The 22,007-nt window shown below is 47.6% G+C and overlaps 2 protein-coding genes across 3 annotated transcripts; one reads left to right on the forward strand and one right to left on the reverse strand.

The window, feature by feature from the left end:
- The first annotated feature begins 1,514 nt into the window (after window positions 1-1,514).
- On the forward strand, window positions 1,515-1,994 carry LOC101781650 (stress enhanced protein 1, chloroplastic). The gene is made up of 2 exons (XM_004954786.1): window positions 1,515-1,578; window positions 1,675-1,994. Exons 1-2 carry the CDS (start codon window positions 1,515-1,517, stop codon window positions 1,992-1,994), a joined length of 384 nt encoding a protein of 127 aa, XP_004954843.1.
- A 9,335-nt stretch (window positions 1,995-11,329) lies between these two features.
- LOC101782457 (negative regulator of systemic acquired resistance SNI1) lies at window positions 11,330-19,608 on the reverse strand. 2 transcript variants are annotated; one of them, XM_004952280.2, is made up of 15 exons: window positions 19,381-19,608; window positions 19,196-19,262; window positions 18,645-18,738; window positions 18,265-18,327; window positions 18,078-18,167; window positions 17,521-17,589; window positions 16,858-16,939; window positions 16,712-16,761; window positions 16,173-16,382; window positions 15,981-16,051; window positions 15,832-15,901; window positions 15,288-15,353; window positions 14,629-14,781; window positions 11,863-11,984; window positions 11,330-11,665 (listed from the first exon to the last, which is right to left on the reverse strand). In XM_004952280.2, the coding sequence occupies exons 1-15, from the start codon at window positions 19,502-19,504 to the stop codon at window positions 11,581-11,583; spliced, it is 1,416 nt and encodes a 471-aa protein (XP_004952337.1). In that variant the 5' UTR covers window positions 19,505-19,608; the 3' UTR covers window positions 11,330-11,580. The 2 variants fall into 2 exon arrangements, with proteins under 2 accessions (XP_004952337.1, XP_012699321.1); XM_012843867.2 differs by having other exon boundaries at window positions 11,526-11,665; window positions 11,859-11,984.
- Between the last annotated feature and the right edge of the window lie 2,399 nt (window positions 19,609-22,007).

Consider the following 22,007-nt stretch of genomic DNA (forward strand, 5'->3'; position numbering starts at 1 on the left):
CATTCCTTCGCTCTTAGCCTATAAAATCCTAAAATTAGCAAATACATGGACTTTAGCCCTATTATTCTTATACAATTTGGATTTCAAATACCCAATTATTATTTTATCCTCTATATCTTTATGTACATTTCAAAATTCCAAATATGAGCTCTTGCTCAAATTCTCAAACCCTAAATCAATTTCAAGTGGTATTTAGAAAATCACTAATTCATATCCTTTTTATTGTATGGAAAAATTCTTTCAATGGTTTGTGATATTATTTTTCTAGCTCCATGAATTAATTATATTATTTTCTAATTTTGTTTCTAAAACGAATAGATACCAACTTTATTTTGCATGTTACATTTGTTTGGCTTCTAACCTAGTCCAGCTAAATACATAACCGCCTAGACAACTATATAGATTATTAACATACGTGAAGATACGTATCAGCGTATGGATGATGTCATATACGGATATAAAGACACAAATTATGCGACTGGTTTTTTTATTCTTGATAGCATAATGCCCGTGCGTTGCTACGGTGAAACTCATTCTTAATCTCTATAGTTGGTTGATGTAAAGTGTTCCTTTTCCTTGTGTTTGATCAATGGAATACACATGTTGTATGGCTGCCAAAAGAGTATTTGGATGTTGCCAAGCTTTTTGTGCATGCCTCGTGTATAATCTTCTAACACTAACACCTTTGTTAGGGCAGTTTCTACACGTTTTGTTTTTATCCTTCATGACTAAATTTGGGCAATGTATGATCTTTTCCCAGTCCATCTGAGTTGAGTGAATCTGAGTTGGGTGGCTGAATCATGAGCAAACTGAAGCTCCTTTCTTTTCTTCCCATGAACGAAATATGGTTCAGTTCCTTATGATCAATCGGTTTGTTTTCCTCAACTCTCATTATCAGTTCCTGGCAAAGCACTTCAAAACTATAAGTGCATATAGTGGAATGGGCAGCGCCAGCAAGGGCACGCCACAGACATAAGCTCAGAGTCCGCACCAAACATCCACACCACCTTAATGCCCCGACTTGGGTTACAAGCCCGCGCAACTGAGCTCGACGAGGATGGCTTGCGAGGATGAACATTTTAGCTGGTGCGGCGCTGCTTCGGATGGCGAGGTGGTACTAATCTAAGGAATAGGAAAATTATAGGTGATCATATATTGGCAACTTTTTCTCTCCGTCCAAGATGGGCCACCGCTTTTTCTATTTTGAAAAAAACACAGGAGGCTCTTCATTGTTGTGCGAGTCTCGATAGCTTGCAAGCTTCTTGCTTCCCCTGCTCCGTTGCACGGTTCGCTTTTACAGATCAGCTCATCTACGGCACGGCTAATCACGAACGCATCAATGATGGTCCGGTCAAAAGACCGTGTGTTTAATTGCTGAGCACGTAGCTATATTATACAGAGCCTCTGGTGGACAGCTCACGCTGACCTGTGGGCGCCCACCATTCCCGCAGATAAGAATCAGGAAGCAACCGCAAGGCGCTAGTGCTCCGGATCCCTACTCTGCTCCACCATCCATGGGGAAGGCTCATCCCCTCCTCTCCTCCGCTTCTCCTCGCCTTCGTCTCACCTCCGCAGCAGGTAGCAATCAAAATCTCTTTTATTGGCGGTGTTTCAAAGACTCGATCACTGGCCATGATTTTCTTGCACTTCCCTGCTCGCGTCTTCTCCTTGCAGGCAATGGCGTTCCCCTGCTGTCCGTGACATCAGCATGCCCCACTGCTCGAGGTAGCAGGAGGAACGCAAGGTCGAGGGCCCTTAGTGTGAGGTGCGAGCAGGGAGCCAAGGGCGGCGGTGGCGGCGGGCTGGACGTGTGGCTAAGCCGCGGCGGGATGCTGGGCTTCATGGGGGTGGTGGCCGTGGAGCTGACCACCGGCAAAGGGGTGCTTCAGAACGTTAGCCTGACCGCCCCACTGCCGACGGTGGCGCTGGGGCTCACCGGCGTGGTCGGGATCTTCACGGCCTTCATTATCTTCCAATCCGGGTCGCAGGACTGATTCCTGAATAGGATTGCATCCTGAGCTCCGGCGCTTCCATTATTCGAGCGTGGAGATGGGGAAAGAAAGTGGACCCATTAATCTTACCTATTACCACGCTGTGGCCTCCTCGTGCACGGCGGCCATTGCCGCTGCCGGCGGGCAGACCATGCCATGGCCTCCTCGTGCGGGACCCCCTCGCTTTCCCGCCGTCGCGCAGGCTTCCCGGAGATGGAGGCGGAGGACCTCCTAGAAGCGACGGCGGCACCGTCGTGGCCGTGGAGCGGAGGTCGCGGCGCCCCACTCCGGCATCCAGCATCGACGCCTTCGTCTTCTACAGCCTCCGCATCTTCATCAGCGCCAGCATCACCGACGACGGACGGGGAGCTCGCCGGCTTACAGCTCCGCGGCGGCGACCTCTTCCTGGACGCCGCGCACGCGCCGGCAATGCCGCCGAGGCTGCGCGCAGGAGCAGCGGCGGGGCACCCCGCTCCAGCCGCCGCCCGCGCCCGATCCCCTCCTACGCCTCTCTGTTTTGGAGAAAGAGAAGCATTTTTCTCTTTAACCCCTCCCTTCCCTCCTTTTTCCACCCGAGCCATTCCTCTCTTTAGAATATGGACTGCGGGTTGATTCCTTGAAAGTTGAGGGACTTTTTTGAAAAATGACCACGACGGACGAAAATTGCTGGCAGAAACGTTACTCGCTTTAATAATAGGTAAAGATGTGCTTCGTGCGCCGACGATGCACAGGGTTGGCTATCATGTAGACAGCACTCACGTTGTCACAGTACACAACAGTGGACGAAGCAAGCGGGACATAAAGCTCCTGAAGAAGTTGACGCAGCCAGCAACATTCTACCACAGCATGAGCCACAACCGGGTACTCTGCCTCAGCACTGGAACAAGACACCGTGGTTTGGCGCTTGAAGGACCAAGACATCAGATTGTCGTCGAGGTAGATGTAGAAGCCGGAGGTGGAGCGTCTAGAGTCTGGGCAGCCAGCCTAGTCGGCGTCGGAGTAGGCAGTCAAAGACTAAATAGGGCCGGTGCTGATGTGGAGCCCGGAGGAGAGCGTGCCCTTCACATAGCGCAAGATGTGCTTGATCAGGACCATCTGGGGCTCGCGCGGGTCATGCATGAAGAGGCACACCTGCTGAACTGTATACGTCAGGTCAGGTCGAGTCAGAGTGAGGTATTGAAGTGCCCCAGCAAGACTTTGATACTCAGAGCCATCCTGGAGTTTGGCGCCATCATGTGCTGAAAGCCTGGCATGAGTGTCAACGGGAGTCGCTGTAGAGTGACACTCAGTCATGCCAGCACGCTGAAGAAGATCCAAGACGTGATGTCGCTAAGACAGGAATAGGCCCTGGGAGGAACGCGTGACGAAGATGCCGAGGAAGAGGTGTAGGTCACCAAGGTCTATCATGGCAAACTCGGAGTGAAGATGCCCCATGATGTGCCGAAGAAGAATCAAGGACAAGGCGGTGAGAACGATGTCGTCTACGTAGAGCAGCACGTAGATACAAAGAGGGAGGTGTCGAAGGTGGAGGCGACGAAGCCGAGCTGGGAAAGGAAGGAGGTGAACCGCTAGTACCACGCCCTCAAGGCCTGCTTCAATCCATACAAGGACTTCTGCAGGAGACAGATGTGATCAAGGGCGGCGGGGTCGACGAAGCCGGGAGGCTGCTGGCAGTTGACTGTCTCCGCGAGGTGTCCGTGAAGAAACACATTCTTCATGTCCAGCTGGTGGATCAGCTAGGCACGAGAAGTGGCGATGCTAAGGACGGTCCGTATCATCGCCGGCTTGACAACCGGACTGAAGGTTTCGTCGTAGTCCATGCCGTGACGCTGGGAGAAGCCAAGAACCACCCAACGCGCCTTGTGCCGGGCGAGGGACCCATCGACATGGAACTTATGCCGGAAGATCCACTTGCCCGACACGACATTGGCACCGGGCGACTGTGGGACGAGGCGCTAGGTGTCGTTGTTGATGAGGGCCTGGAACTCGTCGACCATGGCGGCACGCCAGTTGGCGTCAGCCAGAGCACTACGATAGTTCATCGAAATCGGAGAGGACGGAGAAGAAGTTGAGGCTCTCATGCCCTGGTAATGGACCCGCTGGATTACCCTAGTCACAAACCGAGTGATAGGGCACGGAGGGGCAGGTGTCGACGAGGAGGGCGCAGGAGGCGCTAGGGCCGCGGGCGCAGGGGGTGGACCGTAGGCGCTTGCCCGATCGGTCGGAGCGCTCGCCGGTACGGTCGGGGAGTTTGCCGATGCGGTCGAGGCGCTCGCTCGACCGATCGGAGCGCTCGCCGGTGCGGTCGGGGCGCTCGCCCAACCAATCGAAGTGCGTGCCGGTGCCGATGGTGTGATCGGGGCCGCACCCACGCGTGACGCGGTCACGGTCGGAGCAGTTGGGGGTGCGACCGCGCGCGTCGCTGTCGCGGTCGGAAGCGCTGCGGTCGTGGTCGGAGCAGTCAGGAGCATGGTGGAGAGCAGCGACCTGCCCGCAGACGGAGCGGGGTACACGGTCGGCCCGTGTAACAGGATGGTGGGGTTGTCGTTGGTGAGTTCTTGCAAAATAACTAGTGAGAGCCGCGGCTGCTCAACGTCTGACAACGGAGCGACCGAGGTGGAAGCAGGAACATCGGAGGGGCTCGACGAAAGGAAGTCGAGCTGCGATGGGTGAGTAGGATAGGAGGAGAAGGGAAAGGCGGACTCGTCGAAGATAACATGGTGAGAGATGATGACTCGACGGGTGGATAAGTCAAGGCAGCGGTACCCCTTGTGAGAGGAGGGATAACCGAGGAAGACATAGTCTGCGGAGCGAGGAGCAAGCTTGTGGCGTGCCGTGGCTGAGAGGTTGGGGTAGCAAAGACAACCGAAAACACGCAAGTGAGAGTACTCGAGAGGCTGGGAGTAGAGGAGGCGGTAGGGGATGTCATTTTGAACAGCAGAATAGGGGTGCCGGTTCAGAAGGTAGGTGGCGGTGGTGAGTGCCTCGGCCCAGTACGGGCGGCCATGGAGGCGTGAATGAGCAATGTGCGAGTCACGTTATTAAGGGTGTGTAGGACACGCTCGGCTTTCCCATTTTGGGAAGAAGTGTAGGGACACGAGAGGCGCAAGTGGATATCTCGAAAAGTCAAAAAGGATGTGTCTTATTGACAAACTCAGTCCCGTTGTTAGGTTGGACACTTCAAACAGGAAGACTAAACTGCGTGTGAGCATAGGCGCAAAAATTAGTGATGTGTGAGGCGACTTTAGACTTGTGAACTAGAGGAAACGTCCAACCAAAATGCAAGAAGTCATCCAAAATGATTAGGTAGTAGCGATAACTAGAGATGCTAGCTACGGGAGAAGTCCAAACATCACAGTGAACTAACTCAAAAGGAGCAGAACTGCGAGAGCTAGAATGTGAGAAAGGTAACCACACATGTTTCCCTAACTGACATGAATGACATAGAGTATGACTATCTTTATTACAAGCAATGGATGAAGTTTGTCTAAGTGTGGTGATGGCATCAGGATTAGGATGACCAAGACGGAGATGCCACAAACTGGAGGAGGTGGCGAGGCCAGCATGGGGTGCTACAAAGCTAGCTACTGGAGGCATGGTGTAAACATCACCGGCGCTATTGCAGCGAAGAATCACACGTCTGGTCGGAAAATCCTTGACAGAAAAATCAAAAGCGTCAAACTCTATGGTGCAGTTATTATCCTTAGTAAACTGACGAACAGAAATCAGATTACGAATCAGAGAAGGAACAACAAGGACATTGTTAAGATGAAAGTGAGAGGTGGGGGTGGTAAGGGTGGAATTGCCACGGCATGTGACGGGAAGGGTGTGACCGTTACCGATAGTAATGGAGGATTGAGAAAGAGGGAGTCGGGAAACAAGAATACCATCCAAGGATGACATGTGGCCAGATGCACCTGAGTCAACCACCCAACCACTGTTATGCAGTGCCATCTGGTTCAGGGCGGCAACAAGACCTGCCTGGTCCCAGGTTGATGCCTGAGTGGGCGCCTGAACAAGGGCATAGGCGGCGTGGGCTTGCGGAGGGGGGCCGAGGAGACCATGGGCGCCGGTGCGCCAGTCCCCACCGCCCAACGGGTGCTAACCGCCAGCCTGCTGGAAGCCCATGACGCCGTAGGAGCCGGCCCCTGGACTGAAGCAGAACCACGGGCTGGTGGGTCGTGGGGGCCCGCCGTCATGAGAGCTGCTGCCACCAGGGGATGCCTGGAAGCCGCCGCCACCCTTCTTCTGCCACTTCTTCTTGCCGCCACCGCTGCGGCCGCTATTGCTGCTGCTGCTGCTACTGCCGCCACCGCCGGCACCAGTCTGGACAGAACCAGATGACGGGTGACACCCGCCAGTACAGCCGGAGGACGAAGACGATGAGAAGGTCCCGGCGAGGAGGGCGGTGGAGTTGGAGATCTTCTCCTCGTTGGTGAGGCGAAGTTCCTTCAAGGTGAGCATGTCACGCGCCTGGGCGAAGGACGGGAAGCCGGCGGTGGAGTTGGTGATGTCGTTGGCAGTGTTGGAGAAGCGCGAGTTGAGGCCGCGAAGGAGATTCAGGACAAGCTGGAAGTCCTGAACGGGATGGCCAACATCGAGGAGGGCGTCAGCGAGGGTCTTCATGCACTGACAGTACTCGGCGATGGAGGAGTCGCCCTGCATCATGGAGTGGAAGTCGTGGCTGAGGAAGATCGCCCGGGACTGCTTGTTGGTGCGGAAGAGTCCCTTGATGGCAAGCTAGAGATCCCGAGCGGTCTGATCATCGTCGGTCATGGCGAGGTCAAGGACAGAGTCATCGACGAAGACGAAGAATCAGGAGCGGACGCAGCAATCTGCTTGATCCCAGTCGGGGTCTTGGGGATGAGGCGCCGCCATGCCGTCGATGTGCAACTTGAGACCAAACTTGCCGCACATGGACTTGAAGAAGGACGCCCACTTGAAGTAGGTAGAGGACTTCATCGTCAACGTCATGGGAACGTGAGACTTGATGGAGACAGCAGCGTAGGAATGGGCGGCGGGTGGGGGCGCCTGGTACAAGAGGAAGCCGCCGCCGCCGTGGCCGAGCGCATCACCGGTAGGGGGAGGGAGGGACACGCCACCAGAAGGAGGACCACCGCTAGCACAGTGAGACGGCAGAGGGACGCTAGAACCACCAGGAGGAGCGGTGGCATCGCCGGCAAGAGGTGGGTGACCACCGAACAGGGAGGAGTCGGCGGAGGAGTGGGTTGCCATGGTGCGCGGGGCAGGAGGTGCAGCGGAGGGGGGTGGCGGCGGTGTGGCAGAAGGGGCGCCGCCCTAGGGTTTCGCGCGGGACAGGAGGGAGGCGCGAGGGAGATGAGGAGAGGCCCACGATCTAATCTCGTGATACCATGTAGAGAAGTAGATGGGAAACACCACACACCCTAATGAGAGGGGGTGGCCTCTATATATATGTCTAATGTAGCTTGGAGTACGAGGAACACAACAAGTGTACAAGAAAAAGATAAATACATCCTAATATATACATATACTTCCTAATATGTACCTCAACTGTGAGCTCACATGATGTTAATTCATGAATATGTGGTAGAGATATCAACTCCAAGTTTGAATTATTCCAAACATAACTCCAATATTCAAATTTATTTGTAAATCTATGTTCAATCAACCTACCAACTAGAATTTTGAGTTCGGACTATGCAACCCAACACCGAAGTACTTGAACACTCCTTTATAGAACACACCCTTACAGGCAAGACATTAGGGGCTGCTCGGTTCTCCGCCATCAAAAGCCACGCGCATACTTGTGGCTACCATCAAATGATGGCTGTTGTTTGGTTCCCACCAAAAAGTTTGGCTACCATAGCTTTTACTGAGAGAGGGCGTCGCCACACCTATGGCGTCATTTTTTCTCGCCACCAGCTGTGGCGTCGCTACAGGTGGTGTGGCAATGCGAGGCTGGCTACCAAGCAGGCCTAAAATCCATCCAGCTTACCAACACCTTGGAAATGAAGCTCCCATAGCGAGGAGCATGTGGGGCTATGGAAGGGAGCAAGGGTAAATGGGGACAACTATTTGTTGATGTTCTCATTCGAGTTTTGAAGCTCATGCGGTGTAAAAACCACTTCTTCATAAAGAAAGTGAGGCAGTCCCCTCTAAGAGAATCTCCTATATACAACTAGGAAAACTTTGGAAACATGGTTCTCAAACCTTTAAAGAAAGGGAAGGTTGGTGCTTGCGCAGTAAAACTCGACATGGCAAAAGCCTACGATCGGGTTGAATGGAACTACTTGTGGGGAATTATGCTCAAACTTGGCTTCCGTCAGGAATGGGTGGAGCTGATCATGAGGTGTGTAGAAACAGTATCTCTTTCTGTTCGGGTCAATGGTCAGGTGTTTGGAACTTTCCACCCATTGAGAGGAATTCGACAGGGTGACCCGATTTCCCCCTACCTCTTTCTTTTGTGCAGTGAAGGTCTGTCCTGCCTTCTCAAATTCTCTGGGCCTCATTTTATTACAAAGAGGGTAAGGGTGGGGATCCATGCTCCATAGGTGTCACATTTACTCTTTGCTGACGATTGTATTATTTTTACCCAAGCTTCAGCTAGAGGAGGGGAAAGATTGGTGAATGTACTTCAAAGGTACCAAAGGTGCTCTGGCCAAATGGTTAACATAGCCAAATCAGCAATCTTCTTCGGTGCCAATTGCGAGGAGGGCGCCAAAGAGGAGATGAAACAAATTATTGGTATAAATTCAGAAGCTCTTTTTGAGAAATATTTGGGACTACTGATTGCGGTTGGCAGATCAACCAAAGATGCTTTTTAACATATTCCTACCAGAATTCGAAGCCTCATGGGAGGATGGGGAGAAAGGCTCCTGAGTTGTGCTGGAAGAGAAACTCTGATTAAATCTGTTGCTCAGGCGATACCAACATACTCAATGAGCTATTTTTTGTTGGCCCCTGATGCATGCAAGAAAATCACCTGTTCCATTTCGAATTATTGGTGGAGCAGTGGTGTTGACAAGAGGAGTATTCACTGGAGAAGTTGGTCGGAGTTGAATTGGCCAAAATCTGCTGGAGGAATTGGTTTCAAGGATTCCAAGCATTTTAACATTGCTATGTTGGGCGAACAAGGTTGGAGAATGCTCACTACTCTGGGGTCCCTATGTGAAAAAGTCTTGAAAGGGAAATATTTCCCCAACTCTGATTTTATGGGTGCAAAAACAAAATGAGAGGAAACGGTTGTTCGCTTCAGCTTATAAGCCGGCTGAAAAGCTAAAACGGTTGATTTGTTGTGAGAGGAAAACACTGTTTGGTGGCTGATAAACCGGCTGAATAAGTTGAAGCGAACAGATCAGAAATTGCTCCCAGACCTGGAGAGCAATCGTGGCTGGGAAGAAAGCCCTAGAGTGTGGCTTGATCAGACGTATTGGGTGAGACAACCAGTGTTTGGAATGATCCTTGGATTCCGATTGGAATTGGAAATAAGCCGGTTTGCCGGAAAGATAGTGCTACTGCTGTAACGGTTGCCGATCTGCTATCCTCTGATGGGAGATCATGGAACGAGGATGCCCTCAAGGATAATCTCATGGATTTTGATGTCGAGGCAGTGAAGTGTATTCCGCTAGGAAGGCTGCAGGCGGACATGTGGGTATGGACTTAGGAGAAAACTGGGATCTATACAGTACGATCATTATAGGTTGATCTCATCCCGGGAACATCAAGCCAGGGACTTTACACAGTCCCGTGCGTCCTCATCTAAAGGAGAAAACTGGTTCTAGAAGAGACTATGGTATCTGCCTATTCCACCAAAGGTTCGTGTATTTTGGTGGCGTGTCCTGCATGAGTATATCCCGTCGCGAGCGAATCTGCATAGGAAGCATATTGATCCGCTAGCCACTTGTGAGATATGTGGTGCTGCTGCTGAAACTACATACCATGCTCTTGTTGAATGTACGTTTGCGAGACAGTTCTGGCACTGTCTAAAACTCTCTGAAGGAATAAAGCTCCCAGCACTGTCCCCGGTTTCATGGGCAGCGGACTTGATCAGAGGTGACCTGATTGAAGAAGACAAGTTGGGAATTATTTTGTGCGACATGTGGTCGTTGTGGTGCTCCAGGAATGATCAACGCCACGGCAAGGACGCAATTGAACATCGACTAGCTATCAAGTGGACGGTTGATGCTTGCGCTCTAGTACTAAAAGCCTGACCGTAAGATACCATCGGGTGCAAATCGACAAGCATCGCTGATACGGTGGAATCCCCCTCCTGCAGGAACAATTAAAGTAAACACAGATGGTGCTTTTGTTTGCTCAAGCCACCAAGGGGCAACGGGTGTAGGCATCAGGGGAGCAGAAGGTGACTTCTATGTGGCAGCAGCTAGGTGGCTCCCTGCGGTAGCCTCAGCCCTTGTGGCAGAGGCGGAGGCATGCCGCGATGGCCTGCTTCTCCTTCAGGGCGACGGCAGGCGCCATGTCATCATCAAGGTGGACTCGAAGGAGCTGGTCAATCTTTGGGCAAACAGGAACTCCAGGTCGGAGATTGGGACGATCTTAGAGGACATTAGGGAGCTGAGTCGTCACCTGCAATATTTTGAACTAGTGCATGTAAATCGTAGCGCGAATTGTGTAGATCATGCTTGTGCTCAGCAGGCTGTTGTTAGCAGGGCTAGCAATGTGTGGTCCGGCGATGTGCCTGCTTTCTTACTGCAGCCTCTGCAGAACGATTGTAATCATGTTGATTAATCTACGCTATTTCCAGAACATATATATCTCGAAATCAGTAAACCGAAGGGAAGTGGAAATTTCCAAGCTCATGAAAATCAAGCCCATCCTTTAAAAGTACGAACAGTATATAAGTATCGATAACTATTTAAAAAATTAATAAGGAGCACTAGGTAATGAACATTATGTAGATAGGGCACCCAGATCAAATGGAGTGCCCAACGAGTCAACGGGACCCACCCCCAACCAAGCCCTTATTTACTTCACCCCCAACTCCCAACTTTGGTACTATGCAAAAAGAAGATTCTCCGTCACATCAAACTTACGGTACATGCATGAAGTATTAAATGTAAATGATTTTAAAAACTAATTGCACAGTTTTATTGTACTTTGCAAGACGAATCTTTTGAGCCTAATTAGTCAATGTTTGGACAATAATCCACAAATACAAACGAAACGCTACAGTGCGCTACAGTGCCGGCACAGTAATTTTGGCACTCCCAATTTTAGCAACTAAACAAGGCCCAAGCATTCCCTCGGTTCCTCAGTGGGAACTGGGAAATCCTGGGTGATATGTTCTAAGGAAACCAGAACCTGCGATGAAGTATTGATACTAGGAAGCAAAAATGTCCTCAAAGAAACTGGTGTTGCTTCCTAAAGATATGCAACACAGATGCATATGTGAAATACTCACCGGATATGCAACATAGATTCATAAGTTGTATCGCCATCTTTACGATACACCAGAGGGGATAAATAAAGCCATATCACATATTTACAGGGAGACAGTCATGCCACGATGAGGCCAAAATATGCAATCATTTTTAGGATTATATCACTAGCTAGAGTTACACCATCTGATCCTATGTACCACACCCAAAGTCTATCTTTCATCATTCATCAATTTCCTAGTCAACGCTGCAGCAGTAAACAGAGCTTCTTTCTCAAATGGTGAGATCTGGGTATTCCTGCAGACACGATAAAATAAATCCATATCAAAGTCAAATTAGTTTTCTGAAACTTCTAGTGATTCACTGCCTATCATGACATGCAGTGACAGTTTCTTTTGTAGTGTCGTATAACTGGCTGTTATGCAATCAGACTCCTCAAAGCTTTAGAAACATGATGGTACATAGTACAGTGTTAGAAAACTTAACATACTCACGGGCTAACTTTTTTGAGATTTTGAAAAGCAGATATGAAGTTGCAAGATATCTCTTGGAGGCTTGCTCCAATCTTTTCAGTTGTAGTAGAATCTCCAGAGTCACCTTGAACAGATATGCACACCTGAAAATATGTAATAAAACCGAACTGGTCAGATATAGCAGCTGGAAATATATCAAAAGAACATAAGAAACAAACTAAGAACGTCAAACACAGTTAATAGCTCCAAGTTTAACAATAATATCACCTTAAGATTGTTTACTTGAGTTAAAAGGTAAAAGATGTGCTATAGATTTCATCACTGGAATTAGCAGTGTCATCAGTAAAATGAAAATTTTAGTTGGACATTGGTAGCACACAAAGTAAGAGCATGCTAAATGATAATATCGCAATCACTGTTTATGTCACATACAGAGATCCGGATAACCCTGGACCGAGTAGCCCGACCTCGCCGATAGGCGGCAACCGGACTGCAAGGGCAGGGATAGAAGGGGCTAGCCCTAATAGACTGATATTCTCATTGCTTGCCTTCAATTGGTACAACTCCTCTCCTTATATAGAGAGGCTTACTAAATGCCTAAGCAAGAGATCTAATCTTATATCTAAACCTAACACATCTCGGTTCATTATTCCAAAATCCTAACTAACATGCATAATAAACTTGAACTATTTATTTGTGTTGCTTTAACTGACAGTGGACCCCATCCTGTAGCACGAAGATACAGACGCAGGCGCCATGTACATTTTGCCACAAAACAGTTGGTCTCTGTGGTTGCCTTGCATGCAGGTGCACGACGTGCTCCCCCTGGATCCCACAGAAATAGCACTACCATAGGCTTCATATGGGCTGAAACGAAGCTGTGGCAGCCCACCAATCCACACAACCTGACGCTCTCAGCCAGCCAGATATGTTTATCCAATCAAAGGAGTTGGGTGCCGCCGTCACAGCCGGAATCCACAGCGAGGCATGCGCAACCTCCTGCAGCAAATCGAAGACGGAGGACGCCAAATTGCTTGTAGAGCCCGGAGCACCGTCGCCCGGAGAGGCCGTCCCCAGCAGCCAACAAAGGCGAGTGCGCGGTGGGCGGCACCGAGACCCGCTGCTGCCGATGGGCACGCAAGCACCCTCGCGAGTGGGCGTTGCCGGCCGTCAAAGAAGATGAGTGTGGCCACCAGATTATGGAAGATGTGGCGGCGCTGGATGCAGCAGGCTGCAGTGGGGCTTGATGACGCCTGCTCCGCCCGTGCGTGACGCCATGCTAGGAAGCCATGAGGCACAGACTGAAGCTGCAACGCTGCCGCCACCTCCATCATCTCGTTCATGTCCACAATAGATGATGGTGTGTCGAGTTGAAGGCTTGGTGATGATCGGCGGAGACGAGCTCTCACTAAGAAGCCGCGCACTGCTGCTTGAAGCCGCAACATCGCCGCCTCCCGTCTCTCGCGCTCCACGATCTCCTGACGCCCAAGCACCACCCTATCGGGCATCTTCTTGGCCAATGCCGCCATCACTGCTGACAAGTCGGTCATCTGCGCTGCCAGGTCAGTAACCATCTTGGTGATGTCGGCAAGCGTGGTGGGGATGTTGGCAACGGTGGTGGTGAGGTGGGCGACATCTAGTGGTGGGGAATCCATGGACACGTAACCAAAGCTAACTGATACCAATTGTCACATACAGAGATCTGGATAACCTGGACCCGAGTAGCCCGACCTCACCGATAGGCGGCAACCAGACCGCAAGGGCAGTGATAGAAGGGGCTAACCCTAATATTCTCATCGCTTGCCTTCAATTGGTACAACTCCTCTCCTTATATAGAGAGGCTTACTTAATGCCTAAGCAAGAGATCTAATCTTATATCTAAACCTAACTCTAATGGGCCTGGCTAAACGATCCAGCCAGCCCAGCCAACTGCCCATGACAGTTTATCCTGGGAAATGACACTCTAGTGGCTAAAATGCTGTTTTTGCTGACGTTATTTTGGAATTCACCAGAAAACTCACAAGTGTTAGCAGCAATGGGCTGGTTGTAGAGGAGCTTGCAATGGTCACAGAACAGGGGACGGGTATTCATGACATTTAAATAAAAGCTGAGAGAATATTCAAGGGGAAACATTATTTCCAGAACAAAGATAACATCATCCTGCAGGTTCAAAGCTACGTTATCTCTGTAAAATTGCCTATCTGCTATGTCACTGACTTAATGTTACCAATATTCTATGTTATGTATAAAAAAAAAGTGTCAGCCAGACCTACACAATTATGGATCATTTGGAAAGTACGGGGCCGAACAACCTTCAGATTGGCAAGTAATTTAGGTTGGGCGAATCATACATCTACAATAATCAGGTCACCTTAGAAATTAATAATATAGCGAGGTCACTACATTGTAGATTCCTAAGATGGCCCTTTATCTTCAAAAACTAATTGTGCACACCAGCACCATCACAAGATTACATATGAGCATCCATGAAAGGACACACTAGCTTTTGCACAGGCCGCAGCTTGCATGTCACAAAAAAAGTGCTCACTAAACTCAATGCATTTTGTATATCAAAATTTTGCCCAATAAACTATTTCTTGGGGAGTGATGGCACATAATATTTTGATTCTTATCATAATGTCTACAAGGTAAACATAAAGTGGCTGTAAGTTCTGCAGTCACTTTGCTTCTGCCACGCATCCGAGTAACACTCGTGAGATCTAACTCAAGGCATGATAATAAAAACTTCATTTAAGAAGGAAAGAAGAAGTTTTCCGGATCTCTAACCTGGTAGGCGTGTGCTAAGAGAAGCTGAGCAACTTCTGTGCCCATCTTTTTGACAATAGCTTTTGTGCTTGTGGCTGTCAAAAAGAAACTCAGGACTCTTTCCAATTTCAAATCTTGTTGTGAATTATCTGACCTTCGAGTACGGACTGCGCCCTGCAAGGAAAAGGGGCAGAAACAGCAAGTATGACTTTATGGTCAGTAGAAGAAGGAAAAATGTAATGGAAGCTACCAAGCATAATGGCAAGTCTCAATTCCAAGTACTGGAAGTTTAATTTAATCCCTATCTACGTACATGTAGCACATATAAGCCTATCAACACAAATTACCAATGAATCAACAGCAATTATGAGAGCCACTGGTTCAAAACCAGGCTGACATACCAACAAGCCTACGAGAGATCAGCATAAGCCACAACAATCAACTCATTTTTATCTTAACCAGATTTAAAAAACTCATTTTAGAGATACATAGTAACTGAGTAGAACGAGTAGAATGATGAAACACAAACAGCAGCTCGTAAGCTGTCCCAGGTCCTAGAAATCATTACTTTGTGTGGAAATAATGCTCCTTGCTTGTTAGCACAGGCTTTGGGACTAGGGATATCATTGAATAATAAATTTAGAATACAGGAATGCCATTGAGTAATAAAGTTAGAATACCTTGCCGCAGTATTTTGAAAAGTACTGCAGAATAATCTCCAGTTTCCACTTCCATTCCACAAAGGCCTGTTAAAACTAATCGAAGAATCACTTGTTTGCAATGAAAAGTGTAACCACAAGAAACTTAAGGACAAGAGTCGTGAGAAAATGGGCAATGCGAAGTTATTAGTATTAGTTTCTGTTTACTTTTTCAATTTTGTTTTTCTTCAGAACTCACTGCAGCAGAGATGCAGTTAGATTGCTTACATCAAAGATCTTACTTTTCTGTATAGAGCTACTAAACATCAAACAGCTACTATTTGGTCTAAAATTTTCAATTTCACCAAAAGGGAGTTACTATTGGGTCTGAAATTTTCAATTTTCAATTTGGTCTGAAACCCTTGACTCGCAGAGAATCACCATGAATGGATTTTACAAGAAGCCATTGATGCATAACCAGTTCAATCTTTTCATGTAAGTTTAATGCAATAACAATACGTACGAACATAGAAATCGAGCTATTCATAAAAGAAATGGTCAAGAGATGGCAATGAGCTGCAGTTACCAAGAGAAATGGGGATAAGTAACTGATGTTGTAAGTTAGATCATCCAAAATAACTTCCATGATAGGGTTTCTACAGGGAAGGAAATATAGTGTCAGTGCTTAATAATTAACAGCACCTTCAGTTCAAAAAGTAAAATAACCTGGCTGACCTGAACCCATCAGCTCTAGAAGTCAGCCCTAATGCGTCTGCTTCTTTCCTGATCAAGTCAAGTTCCATAACCTTGATAAGAATGAGGGTTAGCACTGGGCTACAACAAGGTACATGTATCACCATTGATAAGAATGAGGGTTAGCACTGGGCTACAACAAGGTACATGTATCACCAAATATCAAATACTTACCATCACAAATAATTTCCGGAGAGACACAAGTGTCCTTTCTGACTCCAGCGATGAATAATTTAGGGAAGAATCAAGATCAGATGCTGACCTAGCTTCTCCTTCAAAAGGTATGCTATCTTCAACTGCATCTTTAGCTTCAGGGTGATACTGGCTCAGTAGAAGATGTATGCAGTTCTGTACAAAAGATTTGAACACGAGCTTTCGTGATCCCTGTTAATAATTGTCAACAAGAATTTTAGCCTTGTCACAAATCACACAATACATTAGTGTCATGCAACTCACGGCAACATCTCCAGATAATTAATATCTTTTAATGATGCTGGGTTTAAATCCATGCAAAAAGAAACAAGAAAACTAGTACTCCCTCTATTCCAAATCGTAGGTTGTTTTGGCATTTTTAGATTCATAAATTTTACTATGTATCTAGACATTGTGTATATCTAGATGAATAGCAAAAGCCATGCACCTAGAAATGCCAAAACGACCTACAATTTGAGACGGAGGAAGTACATATTTTATGAGATTAATGTAGGTTATACCAGAAGCATATTTAACAGAGATTCCCTGAAGATCACCCAGTCTAGTGACTCTGTAACACAATCAGAAATTGATAAGGCATCTTTTTAACTGTTCTGACATATAGAATCCAGAACAAGATAAACAGCTAGGTTTATTAGTAGTTTACCTTTGTATGCAATACGGCGAGGTACAAAATCTGCTTCAAGTGTGTTGACAAGATACTGGAACAACATCATATTCTCGATAGCCTAGATCATAGAACAGAAACAAACTCGAGTCTCAAGTCCAAAGATCAACAAACAAACAGATATATATATTACTTTTTAGACTCATTCATGTAATGCAATGAACAGATGACTTTGATTAACAAAACAATAAAAATATAAGGCTTATTTCATTTAAAAGTAAAAGGTAGAAGTAACTTATTATTATCGCAGTAAATTAAACAGGGAAACTAGTTCGGGCATGTGATACCTATGTAGATCATTACATAGTCATAGCAATCCCTCTATCATTCATTCTTTCGAGCAATCTAAATAGCATCACTCACAGGATTATGGACAATACAGGACAAATCCTAAGGCCCCCAAATCTAGGCAGGTGAAGACGCAAACTAAATCAATCTATAAAATGTGGAGAGGGGACTGCAGCAACCTTATTCTTTTCAGTAAACAAATTATAGTGTGTCAAATTAAACAAACAATTTGATATTAGATGATCAGTTGAACAAAGCATGGCATTTATGATATTATAGAAAATAATACAAGATAATATTAAGCAAAAAGCAGCTTGAAAACATCTTTGAGAGGCTAAAACACTCTGGTTTTACCTTGATTCCATTATTATCATCCGTGGCATTGGTTGGTTCAACAATGGTCTCAATCAGCAACGAGAATCTCTTGGGAAGGGCAAGGCAGAATAAGATATCTTCATGATAAATAAAAAAACACAAAGCCAAGTACGTTGTTCTAATGTACTTACAGCAACTAGTGTCTAAACAGTAAACACGCTGAGGGAATTAATTTAGAGTAAAATGGCAGCCCAAATGGCAATGATACTTCTTCACGCGGTCACGCCTACTTAACAATATCAAGTAGGAGTAGGACTAGCACTTACCACATAAGTCAAAAGGGTCTAAAAACTTTAAAAACAAATCAAAGGAGTCTACCGAGTACTGGGGTCACAAGGGAAAGAACAAGCTACATAAATTAAAAAAAAAAACTCAAAACATACATTACAAGTATACCTGTACCCCAAGTAATAAGGTATGGATTTTGGTCCAAAAAAAGGTTCGAAGAATCATAATGAATATTTCATCATTACTAAAAGAGTTTGAGAAGATAGAGTACAATTACCAGCATAACAAATTATGTAATGTCAGCTTACCAAAGGATCAAATAGGTGGTCTGAGCTCCTTGAATTTCCTCCAATCTCACTACTAACAGAACCATTGCCAATGAGAAATGGTAACCAAGACTGTACAATCAGAAAATATTTATGAGTGCCAAAAGTGCAACTAATATGTGACATTTTCATGAAGAGAGTGTTTGATGAAATTATATTATCTGGTTACCTCTTTAACTACAACTAAAGATTGGTGTCCACCAGAATCTGTCAAATATGTTCTTGGGTATTGCTGCACGGAAAAAAAAAACACCCATGAAGTGAGATACTTTCTGGTGGGAATTTTGCATAGTATTGCAACGAAAATCAGTAAAGCCCCACTAAATCCCAAACAGAAAATGACAGGGGTACAGACTGAATGTCAGTTTGTGCAAATAAATAAAAGCCATGTTGAAGAGCTACTAAAATAGCCATTGACATTTATACTCCCTTTTGTCAAAGTGCCAAGATCAACGGACAAAGGAGCAGCTGAACAAGGAATTTTTTAACTTAGAGTTGCAGTTGCAGACAAGAGGCTGAAAGTAGGACAAATGGTAAGCAACACTTCACCTTGCCCAATTCCATTAAGAGATGGAAACTTGCGACAGCAAGCTCCAGAGAGCTACTGTTTCGAAGAACCTGGAAAACACCATCATACATTCTCCTAGGAAAAGGGGAAACATCACATGAAAGAACACCATGTCATCATAGAACTAACCAAGATAACTTGTGTGCACAATAAATACACCAGTCTCTCAGAAAACCAACAAATATTAAGTAAAAAAGCTGCTTGAACTAAATAAGTAGGCATGAAAGAACAAAATTTTGAGCAGTCAAAGACAGTTTAGTGAAATACTATGAAAGGTATGAACCACATCACATACAGAAATGCTCCAACTCTGAATATGGAGCACTGGAGCAGATGCAGAACGCAACATTATCTGAAATATAACCTTGCCTATAGTCTAAAAGGATGATTACAGTAGAACGCTCTCAAGCTCATCACAGGGCAACGAAACTTATGCAATAGAAACTAGCTGACAAATTCGCACTGAGTAACGCAGCTAAACAGGAAGGAGGTCACAGGTCACCTATCTACTTTAAGAGGGATAAGTCCGTACCACGAGGGGGCTGAGGGATTGTCGCCGGCGAGGCAGGCGGAGCGCACGGCCTCCAAGAAGGCAGCTCCTGCAGAGTTCCGCCAATGACTTAGCGCGGCGGGATTGATAGGCAAATGTCGACGCATAAAATAAACCTAGGGGGCAAAATCGAAGAGGGAAAGGAGAGGGCAGGACGAGGAGATTACGGTCGTCGTGGAGGTCGCGGGAGTCCTTGATGCCGGAGGAGTCGAGGATGGCCATCGCGTTCTCCTCAATGCCGCCGTCCGCCGCGGCGGCGGCGGTGGAGGTCGGTGCGCGAGAGGCCGCCATTCTGCGGGGCTCTGGGCGGGGTTTCGCTGAGACTCTGCGGGAGAGGCAGGAACAAGAGGAGGAGGAGGCCCGTGTTTTTTCAAAACTGAAGGGCCAGTGTTGCATCCTACCTGCGTGGCTGCGTCGACCCCGCTGGCCTAAAGAGCCCTCTAAGTTAGCGAACGGGTTAGGCTGAAAAACTATATAATTTTAAGCTAAATATATATTGCTAAGTTGAATGGTGAAGAAAGTATAAGGACTTTGTTTTTAATCCAATTATATTTCATTAGAATAATTTCAAGAGATTGCAAAAAAAATTTCCCCAAAACTATCTATTAGGGCCTCTACTGAAATTTTTTTCCCCAAAGTCATGTCATCCCACGGATCCTCAATAATAAACTCTCCAGTACTTCAAAATTGGCTTCAATGACTACTGAACTCAGTACCGTGGCTCATCCTCGACGACAAGGAGACTTGGCCACGTTGCAGGCGCCGCGAGCGGCGGCTCGACCACGGCGGCCGACAACAATTAGCGGCCATGCGTGCGCGCGGTGGTGGCAGTGGCGGCGGCGGCGGCGTACGGCAGGCAAGCGGGACGGCGGCGGCGCTTGCGCGCAACAACGGTGGCGCATGCGCATGACAACGTGGTGGTGCATGCGCGACCATACGTGTGCGCATGCGCTGCGTGCAAACTGCATAGGCTTGGTGGTTGCAGCGACCGCGAGCGCCGGCGAGGGCTCGAGGCAATAGCGATCCATCTACTAGTTCATACGAGGATGCTAGGTGGCAGCGCAACGTTAAGCAAAAGAAGGTTGAAACTCTGAACTTCTGAAGCTTTCGACGAAGAGAGACGAGGTGAAGACCAAACCAGTCGGTTTGAATCTAATCTACTTGGTAGATACATGGAAAGTAATCTGAGTCGGACTAAAATACACATTCCGAAATATTCGAGCAGATTTGAATCGCCCGACCTTTTTAACTTGTACTTCAAGTATCTTCATGTCCTCGGCCCGCACGTTCTGGTCGGGCGGGCCCACTTGTCAAATCGGCCAGTATCCTGGTCGGTGGGGACCCATGGGGTACCCATATCCCTCAAGTCCCCGAGCGATGTGTAGGCGAACAGGAACCTAAGGTCATCACAGCGAAGCTTGAAATGTGGTCGGCTGAAGCTGGGATGGCGCCATAGTGATGGAGAGACTGCGCAGTACTCAAAAAAGAAGAAAATCCAAGCGAACGCAGAGCCATACGCGTAGAGCAAAGCCGAGTGCCGAGTTGGTGGATGTCGGGCATCCAGCAAGTCGAAGCAAAGGACATGGAGGGTGTCGCAAGATGCACTCCATAGGAGTAGCCTCCGATCATTGAAGCGATTGGTATAATCGGTCCAATGGTCAATAAAGAAGAATAAATTGATCCCAGAAGCAAGTCCTAGTACCCGAGCATGAGGACTGGCGGAGCCGCGGAGGCACACCGACCTGAAATAGGCGCCCAGCCCCCGAGGATGAGGATTGACGGAGCCGCGGAGGCACGCCGACCTAAAATAGGCGCATAGCCACCGAGGACGAGAACTAACGGAGCCGCGGAGGCATGCCAACATGAAATAGGCGCCCAGCCCCCGAGCGTGAGCACGAGGACTAGCGGAGCCACAGAGGCGCGCCGAGTCGCATCTCGCCCCGAGCTAGAGAGGTTGGCCGGGCAACGGAAGGCACGCCGAGTTGTCTGCGGCGCGCAGCCCCCGAGCCTGGGAGTCGAACGAGTCGCAGAAGTACGCTGAGTCACCTCCCTCCCTAAGCCACAGAGGTCGGCCGGTCGACGAGAGGCATGCCGAGTCGTTTGTGGCACCCAGCCCCCGAGCCTCGGAGCCGGATGTGGCGGAACCACCCAGATTAACCCGGCTAAAGTGTACTCAACGTCGTCTCATATGCGAGCAGACACTTTAATCAAGTTAAACTAGCAGTCCGTCAGGTTTCACCTGATAAAACCACGTGTCTCGGATCAAAACAAAGCATACTCGCATGAACACGAGTTCAGAGATTACAACAATCCAGATAAATTATTACAGATCGCACATTGAGTTGTTACAAACCAAGAGTTTTCAAAAGCATAAAGTAGATTTTCAGAGTTCGAAAGCAGTGGAAAACAACGGTAAGTCTAACGTCGATACAGCAATACCATGGTGAAGCCTCCCATGATATTAAACACCACGATCCTTACCGATCGAGGATGGGTCCTACTCAACAGTCCAACTCGGAGGAAGTTGGGACGACTGAATCACACTAGCAACCAAGCAAACAACAGCACCTGAAAAAGATAGCCACAAGCAAGGCTGAATATACTAATACTCAACAAGGCTTACCCATCAGGTGGTAACTACTCCACTAACTCCTAGACATGCAAGGCTTTTTGGTTGAGAGGTTTGTTTTGCCAAAAGCTTCTAAAGTATGTTCTTACTTTCAAGTTTTAGCATCAGCTTCTAATTGATTATCCAGTCTAGGTAAACACCTATTCTAAGCAAGTATGTTGAACA

This window comes from Setaria italica, chromosome I (genome assembly GCF_000263155.2).
Source record: "Setaria italica strain Yugu1 chromosome I, Setaria_italica_v2.0, whole genome shotgun sequence".
In the NCBI taxonomy this organism is placed as follows: domain Eukaryota; kingdom Viridiplantae; phylum Streptophyta; class Magnoliopsida; order Poales; family Poaceae; genus Setaria; species Setaria italica.